At 33.3% G+C, this 21,278-nt stretch overlaps 1 protein-coding gene across 1 annotated transcript in view; it reads left to right on the forward strand.

Annotated features, from left to right (window-relative positions):
- Window positions 1-20,585, forward strand: part of LOC124353875 (tRNA dimethylallyltransferase) — a 270,000-nt gene extending 249,415 nt beyond the window's left edge. The window contains exons 6-8 of the mRNA XM_046803917.1: window positions 9,326-9,536; window positions 18,431-18,586; window positions 20,371-20,585. Of these exons, the coding sequence (XP_046659873.1) occupies window positions 9,326-9,536; window positions 18,431-18,586; window positions 20,371-20,568 (565 nt within the window). The 3' untranslated portion in view covers window positions 20,569-20,585. The remainder of the gene's footprint in view (window positions 1-9,325; window positions 9,537-18,430; window positions 18,587-20,370) is intronic.
- Window positions 20,586-21,278: the final 693 nt, after the last annotated feature.

Genomic DNA, 21,278 nt, shown 5'->3' on the forward strand with positions numbered 1-21,278 from the left:
TATTACAAACTTGATTGATTCTTAGTTACTCTAGTCGATGATAAGTTAAAAACTTAATCGATTATACTCCTACTTACTTCAACCACAGACAATGGATACGTTTCTATAGAAACGTATCCATTGTCTGTGCTTCAACGTAAGGTGAAGATATTATAGCCCTAATTGACATAATCCAGCTCAATCCATCCTAGAGTGAAGTTATCATGACCGCTGTTCATTAACTCTTACTTATTCCAATGTAGGTTGAGCACATTACAATATTAATTGAGTGACTCCTACTACTCTAACGTAGGGTGAGCACTTTACAATCATAATTGAGTGACTCCTACTACTCTAACGTAGGGTGAGCACTTTACAATCATAATTGAGTGACTCCTACTACTCTAACGTAGGGTGAGCACTTTACAATCATAATTGAGCGACTCCTACTACTCTAACGTAGGGTGAGCACTTTACAATCATAATTGAGTGACTCCTACTACTCTAAAGTAGAGTGAGCACTTTACAATCATAATTGATTGACTCTTATTTACTCTAGAATTGGGTGAGAATATTACAACCATAATTGGAACTAAAAATTAAGACAACTTTCTATTTTTAAATTTAAAGCGTTAAAGTACAATATAGAGCAACAGAGGTGTGTATCTTAGCTCGTGTACTGATTGTTTCCAATGCCTTCCAGTTGTATTGCCTTGTTACAATGAGAGCTGTAGAATTCCCATCATACGTTGGAGTAAGTGGAAAGTGATTAAATTTCATGCTGTAACCGGTGAAAGCATGATTTAACAATGTGCATGATTTAACCCTTGGAGTAAATGTTTCTTTTGTGTAAATTTTGATCAAAACCGGTGCATTGGATAAAGTAAAAAAAATTAACAAAACTTTTAGTCACACTCTAAATCCAGCGTAAAGTCTACTAACAAAGTATTTTCAAACTCATGCCCCCTTTGGACTATAAAGTTACTTCGCGCAAAAGCAGAGGGCGTACGCGTAATTTTTATTCATTTCATTCACGAAGGGCTATCACGATTGTTTATCACGTTGATTACAGGGTCCAGTGTGCCGGCGTGATTGAATCAGCTGTTTATGATAGGTGGAGGGCTGCAAGTGGGGGAGGGGGTTGCGGTACTCATTGTCAGGCCTGATACAATCAACCGTGTATCTTTCCCCCCTCCCCACCAGCCGTCATACCGATGTTGTTATAACGCTGATTAGACTAAATACAGTACGTTGTCCGACCGCATAACTCATCAGCCACAAAGGGCGGGGAGGCGCGGCGTGGCCAGTTCGGTTTATGGGCAACCGCACAATATTACAGCGCTGACGAAATGAAATGGAACGCCGCTTTTAATTTGTGTTTGTTTGGTCCACTTGTCTCGCGCGGAAGGGTAGTTTATGAAATGCGTAAATTGCCGCAGTTTGTAATAATTGCAACAACCCTTTCAAATTTTAGAATGTTGCGTCAAAACATCAATTGACTATAGTGATGCTTGAATTTAGGCATCCAAAACTAAAGAATATCCTTAGATAATTTAAAGAACGAAGGTTTGTACGAACATGACTCCTTGTTAGGTATCAAAGTTAATAAGCCGCTTAAACCTTTCTTGGTCATTGACGGTGGGGGATGGAAGGGATAAATGCATATAAAATTATGATAATTCAGTTTCAGCTATATGAAGAACTAACCCTTAGAGTAAACAGCCTGATTATATGCAAGTCAAATTAAAAGTAGGCTGTGGTGAAACGAACTTGAGTTTTACCCTATAAGAACAATCAATGTTAAACTTTAAACACTTTAATGATGTCTTGATTTAAAGAGTCTTTTTTAGAGGCGAAGTTAGGATTATAAAGTCCTCTCTACCACTTAACCTCATACAAATTAAACTAACATATATACATTTATTACTGAAAATAAATCCATTTATAAAAAAATAATTACAAAATACTTAAAAATGTGTTCTTTTTAAACGATGTTTAAGCTTCTTTTCTAAAGCCCCGAGAAAGCGATGGATACGTATTAATTATATTATATTTATAATGATACACATCCAATAATTCTCTCACTAGAAGACAGATCGTACAGGTGTTTTACGTTGTTCTGGTAGAGCTAAAATCAAAACGGCTGCAAGGCCAGCTTGCCCTTACGGTGGTTTTTGGTTGGGTTAATTCCTTGACTAAATGATATTTGTAATTGGTCCTTTGATATTCCTTCCCCAAGCCAGGCCATTTTACAAGAAATTGTAGGAGTTTAAAATTAATAATAGATGCTATCGTATATATATCCTCACAGAAAATCGGGCGATGATAAGGGTGTTTTTAGACCGAAGGTTTCATCGTCATGCGACTCCACAAATAAATTTAATAAATGTTGTTTTGATAAATACTAGTTTAACATTTTCCGAATTGTCCCAAGAGTGTTCAAATGTACTTTATTCAATTTATATTTCATTAAAATGTCTATTAATTTTCTTAAGTTATATTACATTTAAAAAAAAATGTCATTCCAGTAAGTCACATAAGCACATACGTATAGGTGCTGCAAACATTTTTATTGCTATCTTCAGCAATGATGTAATTTTTTCGCGCCCTCAAGGAAGTTACATTAACAGGTTGTTGTTCTAAATGAAAAAAATAACAACCAAAACACAATTGCAGTGCCCTAATTACAATATACCACGTTCCTCAGTTTGGTTTGATTTGCAAAATCAAATAGATTACTAGAAAGAACTTTACAAATGTTATTTTTGTGTTTGTAACTATGACGTGTTTGTAAACATTTATGTTTAAACATTTTCCAAAGCCGAATATAATCTACTGTTAGTTTGGTGGTACTAAACACAAGAGGAATACATTAACACCACGATGTGAGAGAACAAAAGAAGTGCGTGTCAAGTCAAGAACATACGATGGAGCTGTAAAGGAATGACTTACAGCTATGAGTACTGAACACAAGAGGAATGTATTAAATCCACGATGTGAGAGGAACAAAAGAAGTGCGTGACAAGTCAAGAACATACGATGAAGCTGTAAAGGAATGACTTACAGCTATGAGTACTGAACACAAGAGGAATGTATTAAATCCACGATGTGAGAGGAACAAAAGAAGTGCGTGTCAAGTCAAGAACATACGATGGAGCTGTAAAGGAATGACTTACAGCTATGAGTACTGAACACAAGAGGAATGTATTAAATCCACGATGTGAGAGGAACAAAAGAAGTGCGTGACAAGTCAAGAACATACGATGAAGCTGTAAAGGAATGACTTACAGCTATGAGTACTGAACACAAGAGGAATGTATTAAATCCACGATGTGAGAGGAACAAAAGAAGTGCGTGACAAGTCAAGAACATACGATGAAGCTGTAAAGGAATGACTTACAGCTATGAGTACTGAACACAAGAGGAATGTATTAAATCCACGATGTGAGAGGAACAAAAGAAGTGCGTGACAAGTCAAGAACATACGATGAAGCTGTAAAGGAATGACTTAAGCTATGAGTACTGAACACAAGAGGAATGTATTAAATCCACGATGTGAGAGGAACAAAAGAAGTGCGTGACAAGTCAAGAACATACAATGAAGCTGTAAAGGAATGGCTTACAGCTATGAGTACTGAACACAAGAGGAATGTATTAAATCCACGATGTGAGAGGAACAAAAGAAGTGCGTGACAAGTCAAGAACATACGATGAAGCTGTAAAGGAATGACTTACAGCTATGAGTACTGAACACAAGAGGAATGTATTAAAGCCACGATGTGAGAGGAACAAAAGGAGTGCTTGTCAAGTCAAGAACATACGATGAAGCTGTAAAGGAATGGCTTACAGCTATGAGTACTGAACTGAAGAAGAATACATTAAAGCCACGATGTATGAGGAACAAAAGAAGTGCGTGTCAAGTCATGAGCGGACAATTACGGTATTGAAGACAATACTATGAAGCTGTTAGGAGTGACGTACGGCTAGGAATAGTGAGTAGGCTCTGCGGCACGGCACTACAATAAAACATAAAGTACGCTTCTGGTCCGAGTGGCGGCGAATGAATGGGCATGTACGTGTACGTGTACGTGTGCGTGGGTCCGTGGGCTTATGACCTATATCGCGGCACTTCCCACGTCCCCACGCTCCCACGCGCGTGCGCGCGGCTTTTCTTTTACCTATCGTTGGCGTTTCCGCTCCAGAAAGGCGAGGGTCGCCTTGCAGCTGATAGCGACCGCGATTTCAGCAACCCCTTCAGTGAGCTTAAGTGTGCATTAGGCATACTTATCATCTTGGGGAAATATGAAACTTTGAAAATTTAAATTTTTTAACTCGACAGTTAGGATTTCAATAACATTATGGGGTTTATGTGTGTCTACTGAAATGTCTATGATATACCTACAATTCTTTGCAGATTTGCATCAAACTTCAACAACTTTACACCTAAACTCAATAATGCAATAAATATTACAGGGTTTCTATATATATCTAATGACATCTATATAAGATCTTTACAATTCTACACCGAATCTTAAGAGACCTCGACAATTTTACATTTGACCTCCACATTATTATTTGAATATGAAATGTCTGCAGTTTCAATATTTAAGTACTTGTTATCAAATGTCTACAATTTGAAATAAAACTCGCCATACTGCTATCTAAATTTATAATTTGTACTGTTCGATATCGAACTACATAATGGCAAACTTCTGCAATTTGAATCTAACCTCCATTTTGCAAGTTCAATATGCAAAACAAACTTGAAAGTTGAATATACATGTTATTGAACTTCTAAAATGTACAATATGACCTCCATTCTGTAATCCAAATAAACCCCTACGATTCGATGTAGAGGATTGCGTATGGAATATGTACAGTTTAATATCTGACTCCTATTTAGAAATCTAAGTATCTAGAAATCGATATCGAATTGTATGTTACCGACTTCTTCAGTTTTCAAACATCTCCATATTGCAATCTAATTATGAATACGCTACAGTTTTATTTGAACAGTAAGAGTTTCTAAATCGAAGTGTAGGTTAACACGAGTATTTCTAATAATTTGACCATCTAGAAATTTAAATTTAAAAATAGTAAAATTGTTTACCCTATATATTCTAATGCCAATTTGTACAAAGCCTCTTTAACTGGAAGTGTCTCTGCTTTTTTATTCAAGAACTGGAGAGACAATAGATTAATTCGCCGGAAAAATGATTTTTATAACCGAGTAAGACGCTTTTAGAATTTAAAAGATATTCTCAATAAGCAAATTCAAGACTCACTTTTGGTCTGATATATATAGTAATAATTTGTTTATTTGAGACATCCAGCTACCAAGAAATATACTCAGTTTCAACCCAAGCTTTATTTTGTGAATTCTATAGCATTCTGTCTTCTATAGTACTCTGGTCAACTATAATACTCTTTAACAGTTGGAGAAATCACTACGTAACAAAATTTTAAAATCCTGTTTTATATTGTTTCCAATAGGATAGTCAAATACATTTATATAAAGTAGTAGCTTACCAACAGGGTTTAATAAACATGTATCTAGAAACTTATGCTGAATGTTGTGTCGAAGTAATATTTTGTTGATTGGTAAATCATTTTTGGAGTGACAAATTTGCCATCCTGACGTTAAAGGCTATTTCAAATCTTACGAAACTTTTAAATAAGATGGCAGAGCTACGTATAACACAAGTTTGACAGGATATGGTCAAACACGCCCCTAGATGGTGATGAACCCTTGTATGAGATTTCCCAAGTTTTTATTAACGTTTTTGGAGCCATTTTTTGAGCGATAAAATTTAGACTGCTCTAAAATAAAATGGTAAGCTTTTGCTGTTCCTATAACAACCTCAGGTAAAGGGTATTGGATGCCCAATTAAATATTTGAACTGAAGTAATTTATGTTTTCTCAAACTCAATATGTGATTAATTGTTCTTAAAGTAATTATGCAAACAAGCAAAGGGGGCTTTTTAAAGGAGATTCGACATCTGTTCACGTGTGCCCGCTCGGCTACGACAAGTAAGACCAACAAAACAGAATAAACGAGGCCACACACAAGTAGCAAGTATATGTGAATATTTTTATCTGACCTAGCTTTTTCGCTAATTGCCACGTCCCTCACTCTAAGGTTATCAGTTTTGAGTTTAATTTGTTAAATACCTGACCCTAATCTTTTGCGAATAAACTAAACTACTGAAATCTTTGTTGCTAAATAGTTTATCGAGTTTCAGCAAATTACATTTGGTAGTGTGAAGTCACACGTTGCATATCGCATTTAATCTTTCTAAAACTACATTGGTTTATTTCATGTCAGAGTTGCAGTTTATCCCGAATCCTTTTGTTTGTCAAAACAAATAATTCAAAATAATAATTTTTTTAAGGGCATGGTTTTAGGCTAAAAATATTGTTCACATTGTGTCAAGATATAGTTTGAGATTCCGCAACTACACATAAATTCAACATCGATAAAAATAAGAAACTGAATCAGTAAGCAGTTGGCAGTTTTTTGTCATACCTAAACATTGACATTATACTGTACTATACATATTTTTTTAATAAATATTTTTTAATTTCATGGAACCTTTCACAACTGTGTGCAAATGTTTATGAAATCACGTTGACCTTCCCTTGAATCGAACCTTCGACCTATCGGTTATCGGTTGAGACACACATCGGAGAATGCCAAGTGACATTCATGGAGACAATAGTTTAAATGAAGATAACAGTTGTTTATGAGAAATAATAGAGTTAATACATTACGACATTTTTATATATAATGTTAAAATTGTATATTAATTCATTACGAGTATCTGAAGTAAGCTATTTTGGAATACGAGACGGAGAAGGTGAACATGTCAAAATTCGGTAGAGTACAAAATAGCAATAATTGCAAACGACCACTGAACGGCTACTCTTAATCATACTACAAAAACAGTTTTATTATTGAGAACAGAATAAACAAGTAATTTAAATTCTTACAATTGCAATGCCATAAAACAGCTGATTTTAATTTTTACACTACAACAAAAAATGGCATATATTTTACATTATGTACATATGTACAAGTGAAAAATAATCGGTTTTACATATAATATAGTACGATGAAAATATTGATGGTAGGTAGTTCTGTTAGTTTACATTTGTAATATCTTTAAAGGATAAAAGTCGACCATTTTATACTTTACTGCTCACTTAAGGGATGCTTCAGTTTAAAAACACACAGTTTTCCCCGTGCGGAATTTTGTCACGAGGATAAAAGAGGTCAAAGTACTGCCATGCTAAGGCCAATTGATATTCCTTACCATTACCTTAGGCCTAGAATTTATCTTCAAATTTAAAACGACAGTTTGCCACTAGTCTAAATCGTAAGTGTGCCTCTTGGTCTTTTGCTCACTGTACAAAAATCGTACAAAAATAAGATAAATAGGCCTAATAAAACCAATACCAAATACATCTTCCACAAAAGTGACCTAGTTTGATTCTTTATTGTTCTACAGTGCAGAACCCCTTTTTGAAGATGGATTCTCTCGTGTTTTTATGGTTTTTCTTTATTTTTGGCTAGTTGTTGACTTACGTTTTAGTTGAATTTAAAGGATTAATCCGGGCATTATATTTTACTGGTTATACCTTTTGCTGTCGATTCCACTAGAACAGTGTAATAAAAAATATTGCAGGAAACTTTAAAAAAAATTCTATTCTATGTCTTAGTTATCGTATTTATGTATAAATAAAATTATAGTTGTTAAATAAAAAAAGAAGTTAATTTGATTTGATAAAATAATAACCATATATTATACTTTTGGCTTAAATGTTGATACACAAATATATTAGAGTGGAATTTATAAAAGTAATTATGACCAAACATATTTCTTGAATATATATAAATAAATGAATGTAGTTGGAAAATAAGAACTTACATAAATTATTTATCTGTGTTCTATTTTATTTGTATTGTTATAAAGTAAAAAAAAATACGTTCTGGATTTCAAACCGAGTCCTCTTATTGCGTTTTACTTTAATGCCTTTGAGAATTCACTGTGTTGGTTCGTTAATTTTAATTTCCCACCTCCCGTTAGCTTTTTTGTAGTGTACATTATTTACAGCAATGCAGGGGCAGATGCCGCAGAAAATATTTCAGCGTTGATGGCACAAAGGGGTGGCATCCCCCCTCCCTCGGCCCTGGAGTGGTTAGGGGAGATCCCAAGCGAATTAATGTGCATGACGATATGGCAGTGTTAAATCATAATAAATCAAATGAAAGCTAATTCATTAAAATGTAAATTAGTTTGTAGCATTATTTTGTTTGCTATATAAATTCCTATGTTGAAGATAACCATATGCCGATTTATTCATTAAGAGTTTTTAAGATGAAGAAGTTATTTTGTTGTATGTATACAATTATCAGTCCTAATTGATTTCACTATATCCTAATTACGGCTTTTAAGAACAATTTTAATGTTAAAACAGACCTGGGTTTCCTGGGTTTGTGAGAGAGACATAGTCTAGTCAAACTAACCCCAGCATGGTGAATACAAATTTTCTTTTACTTGACACTAAGGTTAAAGAATAAATTAAAAAGTAGAATAAAATTATCTCTAAAATTCAGATGAGGGATTCTGTCTAAGTAGTGAAAGTAACTTAAGCTTAGTGTAAACACGTTTTTAAACTGCTGTTTAAATGGATCATAGAAGACAGAAATTAGTTTGTCATTCTGCTTTTATGTGATAAATGTTTCTGATTTCAATTATCTCAGTGATAGATGTGTTTTAGACTCTGAGCTATGGATGATGACAAAAAAAGAACAGAGAAAAAATAAATTAAATTTATTAATTTATAATTTTTTTCTATTTTAATGTGCATCTTGTACAGCCATAAACTGAGCCAGCTTTAGTTGGCTTGATCTTAGCCCCTATAAAAACAATGTTTAAAACTCATGAAGTTTTAGGACCTTTCTTTTAGTAGTAGAATTATAAGAATGTTTCATTTTAACATATAATTAACATGCATGCAAACGCTTTATAGTATTTTTCAATATTATTATGGGTTATTCAGGAAAATTTATCAAAACTTAGTTTTATTTTATTTTTAAAATATTAAAAAAGTGTATGATATATCTCCCACAAAGTTACAATAACAAATGAGGCCGTAAAAGTACATGAGGTTTAACATTGTTGTTATAGAAAAAAACTCAAGGTCGTTTCATACAGCCGGTTCTTAAACCCCATTCTTGATCAATAAACCTTCTTACAGAGCATGTTTTATAAATTTTCATATGGGCCAAGTCCTTTTCTACAGGGCTTTGGCTTTTATCTAATGGAAAGTTAATTGTTGCAGTACGCCTGTCTACACACTGGGAATATTCCAGAGCATTGGGTTCAAGGAATTCCACGATTATCTGATGCTGAGCGAGGAGCAGAGGGAGACCGAGGAAGGTCGGAAGCTGTTTGAGAAAGGGGTGGAACTCATGAAGGTGGCCACCCGACAGTATGCAAGGAGGCAGATCAAGTGGATCCGCCAGAGATTCTTGGGTAGAGGAGACTCACAGGTGAGTGCAACTGTCAAAGAGATTCTGAGTGACTAAGGAAACTGTTTGTGAAAGGCTAGGGACTCATGAAAGTGGCCACCCGACAGTATGCGAGGAGGCAGATCAAGTGGATCCGCCAGAGATTCTTGGGTAGAGGAGACTCACAGGTGAGTGCAACTGTCAAAGAGATTCTGAGTGACTAAGGAAACTGTTTGTGAAAGGCTAGGGACTCATGAAAGTGGCCACCCGACAGTATGCGAGGAGGCAGATCAAGTGGATCCGCCAGAGATTCTTGGGTAGAGGAGACTCACAGGTGAGTGCAACTGTCAAAGAGATTCTGAGTGACTAAGGAAACTGTTTGTGAAAGGCTAGGGACTCATGAAAGTGGCCACCCGACAGTATGCGAGGAGGCAGATCAAGTGGATCCGCCAGAGATTCTTGGGCAGAGGAGACTCACAGGTGAGTGCAACTGTTAAAGAGATTCTGAGTGACTAAGGAAACTGTTTGTGAAAGGGATAGAACTCATGAAGTTGATCACACAACAGTATGTGAGATGACAGAACAAGTGATTCACCAGATGCTCTTGGGCAGGGGGTCTCATAGGTGAGTGTAACTGTTAAAGAGATTATGAGAACGGTGGAAAACTTTATAAGAATCAATGAAAACATATTAGTGTTTTTGAATCAGTTAAAATCTCTAAAATCTGACTTTGTATGGAATTCAAAGATTCATTGAATAGACAGTGGATGGAACTGTTTCAGCTCAGTTTAACATTGCTCTTATGGTGCTTAAATAAAGATGACTACCAGCACACCCAACTCAGCTCTTAATTTAGAATTGTATCCTAGGAAAGTTTGCAGAGGTAAAGTAAAGTAAATCAAATACATTTTCACTTTTTATGTACTACTACAAATTGGGTTAACTCAAATGATGGTTTACAAGTATTACAAAATGTTTTTAGTTTATTGTAATTTTAAGATATTTTTTTCAAATTTTGAATATTATATGGTATTTTTATGCAAGTTTTTAGTAAAGTTTACAATTCTGGTCAACAAGCCTTAGTGCTACTGTCACATTGGAACAACAATAACAAGATCCTTTCTAAGGACATTAAATTAATGTTTTAAGTTAGTATTTCTCAACCATTTTCTGGAAGAGACCACTCAATTATACTCATGGTATTCCAGGCTTGAAATACACAAATACTGTATATTAACACAAGTAGAAAAAGTTAGTTACCATATAAAAAATAAAGGTTTTGTACCCCTTTTTAATATTTTTAATGAGGTAGGAGTTGAGCTATTTCAGTTTATCAGAACTTAAATCTAGTTTCAACTAATGCAATACACCTTTAATGAGAAACAGATTTTTCTCACATAAACATTGAATTTTGAAAATTTTCCACTGTTTTTATTTCTCTTTTCCTGTATTGAAGAAATTTAAGTGGTGCAGTCGGTTTTGACCTAAGTTATTTAAACAAAATTTCAAGACACCTTGTTTTGTCTGAAGGTTTTTATACAACTTTTCGCTCTCAATTTTCAAAGAGAATATTATATTTCATGATGAGGTTTTATAAAACAAACCAAACATTTATTGTTTTACTTAACAGTGACCTCTCTGTGCATGAACTGTGAAACATTATAATTTTCTAATCTTGTCACCAGTGTTGCCACTATAGTGAAATAACAATTCATGTTTTCATTAGACTCAGTTGAGCAATCAAAGGTTTCTTAACGGTCCTTCCAGCACAAAGCGAGTTTAATAGTCTCTTATGTGACTAAACAAAGTTAAGGTGATTTTCCAGACAGCGTGAGACGTGAGAACAGCAAAACAGTCTGAGAACTCCTAACTGCTAACAATATTGTGTTGGAGTTATTAACTCTTATCCAATTCTGTTTTGTCACTCTGCTAACGGTCTCGCTGACACAACTGTTCTCTTAATGTTTAGTAACCGGTTACTCACAACAGTTTTAGAATTATGAGTTGTTGGGAAAATTTTGTTTTTCATAGATGCTTTAACACATTTCCTGGATTTCATGCTTGTCTGAAATTGTAAATATATCGCCAAAAGTTTTATGTTCCAGAGAAATAAATAAATATTTTTGTTAATTATAGATTATTAATATCTTAGTTTTTACAAGAGAACATCACATAAGTAAATCTAGTATTGCACATTGGAAGGACCATACCAATGTACAATACAAGATGTAGAGTCAAATCCAAGATGTGGCAAAAGCCCGCAGATCTCAATCAATAAAAGGCCATAACCAACCTTATTCTGAAGGTTGGACTATACTCTTAAATATAGTATGTGACTGGTACATAGAATAGGAACAGGGTACAGCTCTCTAGAAATATCAATGGATTTAAGCCATTGTGAGGAATGTAGAATCTGTGGAGAAGCAGAAGAATCAGTGGGATTCATTTTGCTGGAATGTCTTGCTATTTGTGTACCACAACAAGGAAAGTGTGTCTAGGGGATTATATCCTGAGCTCAATGGGAATCAAAGAATAGAAACCCACTAATTTTTTTTAGGCTTCTGTAGAATCCTTAGACTTGATGGATAAAGAGAAGGAATAAGGGAGGTACAGATGGTGTTTTAGGATTAAGAGCCAGAGCCAGCTGTAGTGTAATGAGTAGAATAAACTAGTATTGCATATTGGTAGCACCAGACCCGGGATGTAGTAAGTCAGATGTAAGATGTGGTAAAAGGTCTCAGACCTCAGCCAATAACAGGTTATATCCAATCTTATTCTGAAGGTTGAACTATCCTCCTAAATCTAGTATGTAACTGGTACTTAGTATGGCAACAGAGCACAGTCCACTTTAGGCATATCCAAAATAGGTTGAAGCCAGATTGGAACACAGAATCTGTAGAGAAACAGATTCAATGGAACTCATTTAGCTGGAATGTCTTGCTATTTGTGCAACAAGTGAAATGTGCCTCATATCCTGAGCCCAATGGATGTGACCCTACAATTTTGTAGGCTTCTGTAGAATCAATGTATTTTATGGATAAAGAGAAGAAGGAAGGAAAGCACAGTTAATCTTTTAGGGTTAAGTCTAAGCCGGCTGTAGCCTAATAGCTTGAGTTTTTCACTTAAGAACAATGTTAAATCTCATGCACTTTAACACTCTTATTTTTTATCGTAGGTTGTGAGAGATGTCTCCTTTTAAAAATCTTAATAATGCACAACCAAACAATTTTTAGTTTCCTTGTAATGTGAATACTTTTTTAATATTCAAACGATGAAATTCCAAAAATTGAGAGATTTTTTCTGAATAACCAATAAAAACATTGAAACGACTAAAAAGCATTTGGATACATATTATATCTCTACAATTAGACACCTCACATAATTCTACATCTGAAAATAAGGTTGTAAACTTTCATGAGGTTTAACATTGTTCTTGTGAGGCTAAAATTAAGATGACTGTCACTACAGTCTCTTATGTGTGGAGTCTTTGAATCATCTTTAAGAAAAAAAAATCACTTAAAGAATCAGTTTTTTTTATTGAAAGTAGAACAATAAAACCGATGCTCACCGTTCAAGTATTCTCTAGATACTAATGTGCTGGTAGTACTCTCTTGCAATATGGCAATGTGAATGATAGTTGTAGTGTTCCATGTGTCATTTATGTGAATGACAACATAATAAATGCATCATTTTTGTAACTGATCTGTTACAAGCCAACAAGGACGTAATAGTTTCTCTAAATAACCATAAGAGTGTTAACATCTAATTATTGCTGAACTGTGATGACCAGAATGTTTGTTTACCAATTACCAACTTTAAATAGGCAATTAGTACTCTAAGGCAAGTCCAAATGGAGATTGAGTGTTGCGATTTCAATAATGAATAACTCAAGGGTCAGTAAGAACAAGAGGTAAGTCATGATATCTAGTTTTCAAGACCAAATCAATCCCTTCATTATTATTCAAATGTGACCTAGAAAACGTAACATGGTTTCGTGAAGGGACTAGATTAAAACTTATTACAGGATCTCTTGATGAATGGTTCTGGTAAATCCGAATCATCTTCTAAATCTGAAACTCAAATTAACTAGTTTTTACCCTCAACAATTCATGTTGAAGCTCAAGTGAGAGATTTTTATCCTGTTTTAGAACAATAATGTTTGTACATGGAATACCTCTGGAACTTAGTAGACTACAAAAGGTTACATACCTTACGTCCCTTTTCAGATCTTATTGTTTTACAATGACCGGTTTTAGGGTTAAAACCCATCAGCAGGCTGTAAAACTAAAACATCAATGTCTTTGTAAAAGTACAGTACAAAACTCACACATATAAATGGAAGTTAACAAGCACAAACACATTTATAATTAACAGTAACTATAAATAATTTAAGACTTAATTGGCCACCATCGCATTGTCTTTATGTTTATTTATATGCTCATTGTATGTGGGTGTATGTTTTTGTTTGTGTTGTATTGTTAGAATTTGTACGAAGACCTTAATGTTTAAGTTCTACAGCGTGATTTTAACCCGAAAACTGGTCGTTATATGGGTTCCAAAAGTCATTGTTACAATAACAGTGCAAACATAAATGTCTGGTACTTTCACAGTTAAATTGTGATTTTCTTTGAGAGAGCTTCAATAATTGATATAGGTCTGTAATTGGTAAGTAGTGATGTATGCTCTTTCATTAGTGTTTAAGCTGTTGCTGAAGCTTAAAACATAGGTGTTGGGATTTTGTCCTCTTTGTACAAGTACAGCAGTTCAATATCAATGTTTCTGTATCAATACAATATCTATACAAACTAATAGCATTTGGGTGAATAATAAATAATCCTGAGAAATATCTTTATTTTGAATAATCCTACATTTCAAATGCTAAAAAAAGAACTAAAATAGCGAAATTAGATACAGTTTCAAGTCTTTGGGTACCATTAATATGGTTGGGTTCAAGCAATTCAATAAAACAATAAAAATATATGTAGAAAAACATTTTTATGATTCCATCGAATAGTGTATTTAAATTGGAAAAATTACTGTGTGTATTGACATATAAATAGTAAGGAATAAATTTATGATACAGTGACTTGAACCAACATGTTTTAGATGACTCTCTCCCCATAGTCTATTTTCTTAAGAGGATTGATTGGAAATTAGTTTATTATGTCCATGATATGATTGTAAATACTACTGCATACAAGGGTTTGTAACACTAGTAGCCTAGAGGCTTTAGAGGTTCATTTAAATATGTATACATTATAATATCTCTTTTATCGAATATCTGTATGTATTTGTCACAATTGCATCATAAAAATTTAAATTCATAACAATAGTGTTTTTTAACAAGAAATAAAAATAGAATGTGTAATAATTGTGAAATCACAAAAAAATTAAATTGTATGTTTTCAAATTTTTTTATAAGTTTATCTTTGTTTTTGTATTATAAATATGTTTACTTTTTTTGTTGAGAAGTGAGCTATAATTAGTATAAAGTTAATTTGTATACAATATGTAACAAACATTTGTAAAATAAATGTGAAACCTGTTTTATTACACTTATGTATCTGTAGCTTGTAATACTGGTTACCACACATAGTGAAAGTCTCTCACACAGACCTCTAACCGCCATGAAAAAAATTACTTGGCCTCATTACTCTACATAAAAACCTCTTAAAAATATTTAAATAGGAACTAGTTTTTAATTGTAGTGTGGGTGCACTTTATAGTATACTTTCAATCCAGAGAGATACAGGCTAAAACCTTGAGTTCTTAAAGGGTCAAGGTATTCCGTCTCCTGTACATTTTAGGATTCCAATAATTTGAAACCCTTTAAAAAAATTATAGTTTGTAATTGTTATCACTACAAAATTAAAACTATTTTTGCACTACATATTTAAACTGCAAATTTTACACAGAAAAAATGTACACATGGAATAAGCATTATTGGGTCAAACATAAGTAGTATTTGCAATAAGACTTTATTTATTATTAAAATAAACAAATTATAACTAAGCAAACGCACGCACCTTGCAAGTCCACTCAGTTACAGTTCAGAAAATGAAACGTTTTAATTAACACCACCGAAATAAAAAAGTGCTTATGAATGCAATGGTTAATTACATAATAATAACCAATAAGAAAGTGTTTACATTAATAAATTTCACAATGTTTGCTTCACTCATTGATAAGCCCATGCCAAAGTTTTATCTTACATTGGTGTTTGCGCTGTCTGTTGCCATTAATTACAACCTCCCCAGCCTTGAACGTTCAATACCCTGCAGTACTGTCTTGTGTTCAATGCCACATTAAGTCGTTCAACTTGTGTCCTTTTACACAGCCATTGATTAAAAGTTATTTTGGTTAACAAGTTCTACAAATGCAAATTAGTAGTATTGGGAGTAGTCTGTGTGGATTGTTTTTAATGCCAATAGAAAATATTTCATTAAATGTTTCTGAAATTAAATTTGTTCTTATGAATTTCGTAAGAAAATAAGTTTGCTTTCATAATCAATATGGAAAATAAGTAAGTATGTAGTTTTATTGATGTTTAAGTAATATGACAAATACTAATATTTTCTGTTGTTCCTGTGTTTATATACTTTTGTATAGAAATGATGAATTTAAATTTAATTGGTAAATCTGTTACCAAACTAAAGAAGTTTCCCACACCAAATAATACAATTTTTAAAATATTTTATCTATTTTGAATTTGGCGTGCATGTCTAGAATAGTAAATTGACTTACAAGTTAATACTTTCCTTAATTAGTGTAGTACTTGACAAACAAGTAAAGTTCAAATCAGTTTCTATCCGCATTGATAAGTATACTTTACGACTTTTACATGTTTAAGATATGTCTAATACTGCTATCTGTTCCTTCAGTGATCAAATATTTAAATGACAAACTGAGTTTGTATTTACATGAATTTAATATCTATTTACTATCTATTTTTTAATAATATAAAAGTTATATTCTTCAAAGTAATCAATGAAACATTAGAAATACAACATACTTTGCAACACGTGGTTTGCACCTGTATGAAACCAAGTATTAAAACATGTGTATGTAAATATCAGCTCATTCAGTGTTGAAATTTTTGTGTATTTGAAGAAATTAGAATTAGAGACCAATAACTAGATTTTACCAGTGCCTTATCTCCTTACTTTCCTCAGAAAATTCAGTGTAAAAAATAAAATAAAAACTTTTGTGTCAGAAATAAAAAAAATATTCAAGACGTTTGATTAAATTCCTTGAAATCTTTTATTCTGTAATCAATATGGAATTAGCCACAATGGAATCAATTTTTTAATTAAGAAAATAATTTTAATGTTAAAGTTATAGGTTTTTTTAAGATACCTATCACGAATACAGAAAAAGTAGGAACAATAGTTTTTGATAATTTTACGTGAAATTTCAGCAGTTTACTAAAGGGAATTTAGGCATTTTGTAATCAAGCCGAAATAAAAACGGCTGAAGATAAAATTTTATAGCATGTACATTTAGTTATAGCTACAGGAAGTGACATATTTATTTATTTATAAAAAATTAATTTAGTCAAGTAAAAGATTTTTAAAACAAGTTATTTTCTTAAATATTAATAAATTTAAAACATATCATTTCCATGTGGTTAACCAGTTTACGGTTTCAGCAGTTATACAAACCGCTGATAACAACTGATCAGATCCTCCTAGGTAAATTCACCACCCTTGTCTAGACTACCAAAGAAGGTGTAGTGCTCCCTTGCTATTGCAGGACAGTCAAAGAGCAGGTGTTCAGCAGGCTCCTCTTGCTCGTAACACATTCTACAGAGCGGATCCTCCCAAAGGATGCCAACTCTGAGAAGATGCTTCCTCAGGTGACCATGTCCCATAGTCAGCCCCATAAAACGAGAAGACACCTATCTACTTAAGAAGAGAAGGTCAGTCTGGGGAAAGGCGACTGTAGGACCATTCTGCTCATTCTCAGACCTGGATGCAGCCACCTCCTTCTCTCATGTTCATTGTAAACTTACTTCCAGGCAGCCTTAAAAGATTCACACCTAGGAATACCATAGAACGTTTGAGGTTCCATTATGTTAAACACTGAGCCCAAGATGGCCATGGCATCAGTTCTTTCATTCCCAGAAAAAAAATTAAATTTAAATTCCTTACTCTATATGCCTGTTATTTTTCAAGGAGTAAGAAAACAAAAATATTTACCAAACCCAAAATCCAATTTTACCACCTGAAAAATAATAAATATTGAATATAGAAACTAGTGTACATAAATTAAAGAATATAAATTAGAGATACTTTTTAATAGACTATCTGATATTCTGTGGATTAAATTATTACTTAATTTCTTCCTAAGATAAAACAATCAAAATGTATTTGAAGACTAGTTCTTCCAGAAGCATAGAGAGAGTGTTAAAAAGTGTGGACACCATCATGAAATGTAATTGTTTTGAAAGTGTCGGGAGTCATAAAAGGACAAAAAAGTGTGGACACCATCATGAAATGTAATTGTTTTGAAAGTGTCGGGAGTCATAAAAGGACAAAAAAGTGTGGACACCATCATGAAATGTAATTGTTTTGAAAGTGTCGGGAGTCATAAAAGGACAAAAAAGTGTGGACACCATCATGAAATGTAATTGTTTTGAAAGTGTCGGGAGTCATAAAAGGACAAAAAAGTGTGGACACCATCATGAAATGTAATTGTTTTGAAAGTGTCGGGAGTCATAAAAGGACAAAAACATGTTAAATTCTGAAACATTTTAAATTTTTTCTCATAGATTCTCAATGGTTGTAATACTTTCAAGTGTTTCATCAACTTTATTAGAGGGTGAGAAACTGTTGATACATTTTTCTATGAGGTTTTATTTTATCTTTATTTCTTGTAGTTTTGCATAACATACCTCAGGAATCTCCCAGAAGTACTTCACTGTTGTACTGTTTCAGGTGCCTCCCCTCTATACCTTGGATGGGACAGACGTTGGTCAGTGGGACAGCCAGGTCCGAGACAAGGCATTCTCTGTAGTACAGAGTGCGCTGGATGGCACGCCCTGCCCTATACACCGGGAACCTGTACTTCAGAAGAATGCCACAGATCGCAAGGTACTTAGTTTAGCACCTCTGAATGAGTCTGTTGAATACTATTGGTAAACTGTTACAGCACATTAGTTAATTTAAAAACAAACACTCCAAAAATAATTAAATTTTATTTTTGTGGGCCTTTTGTTTTCAATGAAAATATTGTCAGCCCACATAACTGAAATCAAAGTGTCATTAGCGTAAAACAGTGCAATCGATTTTGGATTTGGAAAATATTTTTATGTTTAATTTATAGCTCTTTCAAGATAACTTCCCTGAATAAGATAACCACTTTGATTTCATTAATGTTCAAATTTCATGATGTTTTCATTAAAAAAGGCCTCTCAAAAATAAAATTAAAAGTTATATTGGGAATGTTTGTTTTTGACATTAATCCAGTAATAAATCCAATGAGAAAGAAGCTTTTACAATATAGTACATGTTTATTTTCCCCTTGTCTACTTACAGGTGAAAGGTTTTAATAGTTTAAACTTAATTTAAAACAAATATCGGAATACATTATGTTGCAAGAATAACAGAAATTTTGAAGTTATTACATTTTAAGTAACAGAATAATTTTTTAAGAGCCAAAAAGCTGTAAATTATGCAATATTTTTATTTGGAAAAAACTCATACAATTGTAGATTATTTAGTTATATATCATGTGTCAATACTGCACATTGTTAAACACTTGTTTCAGTTATTTTAAGTTTTCTTTCATAACCTGTACTTCAATCTGACTATAAAATTGGCTGTGCCAATACACTAGTGCTTCATATTATATAATATTAGTCCAGATCACTAAGTCAGTAAAGACCAGCAATGAATGTGCTGAATAATAAATTTTCGGATTTGTTAGTGTTCTTATTTTAGAAATATACCAATATATTTATTCCATATATAAAAATATATCTATAATAAAAATTATTGAAAAATTCTGTATGCACTTCGCACCTTTTTTCTAAAAGAAAGAAGGGGTTACTTTAAACACAAGTATTAGTGTTGCAATCCGTAGACCCATAGTTTAGTTCTGGTAAATTAATCATTTGTATTTAATAACGTGGAAATTTACTTACTATGACTATTATAAAGATTTATGTCTGCAGCAATGTGCTGTATTTGGGGGAGATAGTAGTCGAAGGGGACCAAATCAAATCTAAAAAAATAAAGAAGATTTGGATCATTGGAACCCTGTCTACTACAATTTTTTGGCCATAATTACAAAAAGAAATGAGCAGGTAGTGTTTTCGTCTTGGAAAGAATTATGGGCTACTTGTAGATGTTCTCTTACATTTATTTTGTAATCATCCAATAATTATGCATATTTGCAGTTGTGGTGGATAACTTTTAGTTTAATATTTTTAATTTCAGAAAACACTTTTTATAACTGGTTAAGTTAAAGAAACAGTATGATTTTTTGTTGATGCAAATTCTCTGCCATCTTCTGACAAATCATTGCTTGAACTGTTCTATTATGATTTAAGAGTGTAGTAGTTTTCTATAGGTGGTGAAAGTCCTTTGGGTCTCAATATAACACGTATAAATATGGTCCTTGTATTACATTACAAGACTTACTGGAACAACTTAATTTTGAAAATAACTTGTATACATGATTGAATGAGTGCTAAACACAGTAATAATCTAATATTGTTGAAATATAGTGTCAGTACAAGAATGATATTATTTACAGGAAGTAGTTAGGATATGCCCTAAGTTGCCATATTCCTGATTTATAAAGGACCCATAAAATAAGAATTGAAATACTACATTAGTGTAAGGTTTATTTTGATTAGTATTCGTTTGTGCAGTGGATGAGGTGTGAGCAGTGTGACCGGTTGTTCGAGGGAACAAGTCAGTTGGAGGCACACCTGCGGTCGCAGAAGCACAGGCGGCGGTTGGCGAAGCTGGCCAGAGAAGCGGAACAGAAGACTGTCAGTCTGGATGTGAACAGAACAGACACAATCAGTACGGCTCGAATCAATGTTAAATGTGGTGATAATACATAGCTTTTCTGTTAGTGAAACTGTTCTTTATTTATGTTCCTATTTCCTGTCTCTGTGGATTTATTTTCATGCACTGGACTGATACTAAAGTGATCAGAAACCAATAGTAAACATATATAAAAAGGTTTTAGATGTTAAAAAGTGGGTTTTAGACAAAAATTACAGGTTTTTATAAATTTTAAAAATCATGTACTTTAATGCCACCTGGGAAATTGAAAAAAAAAAAACAAATAAATATTAGTTAATAAGACGGAAATGAATTGTAGCACATACATAAAGGTAAGGTGCGTCTGTTACAGTAAGAATATCAAACATATAAGAAAAGTTGTAAGAAGCTCATTTAGAGGCACTAACATCTAATTTATGAGCTGGCTGATGTAGCTAAACAAGGACCTTTTAAAACAGGTCATCTCTCTTAATACTGGATACGGTAATATCATGAAACACTTGTGAGCTTTAGGATTTATAACTGAAGATCCTAGGTGTATACTACACAATCAGTCTGGGGAGACTGCTAGATACATTATTTTTGAATGTGTCAGGCTTGAGGTTAGGGACCCTATTTAAAACCTTACAGCTAGATGATGAATTTGATGTCAATATAAGCCAGAAACTCTTCAAAAAATCTCGTCGAGGGTACAGAGGCCCTACTAACAGAACCAGGGGTGAGCAATAAGCTTATACCTTGTTTACTCTCGGAATGCAGCTGGGCG

This window comes from Homalodisca vitripennis, chromosome 2 (assembly GCF_021130785.1).
Source record: "Homalodisca vitripennis isolate AUS2020 chromosome 2, UT_GWSS_2.1, whole genome shotgun sequence".
NCBI lineage: Eukaryota > Metazoa > Arthropoda > Insecta > Hemiptera > Cicadellidae > Homalodisca > Homalodisca vitripennis.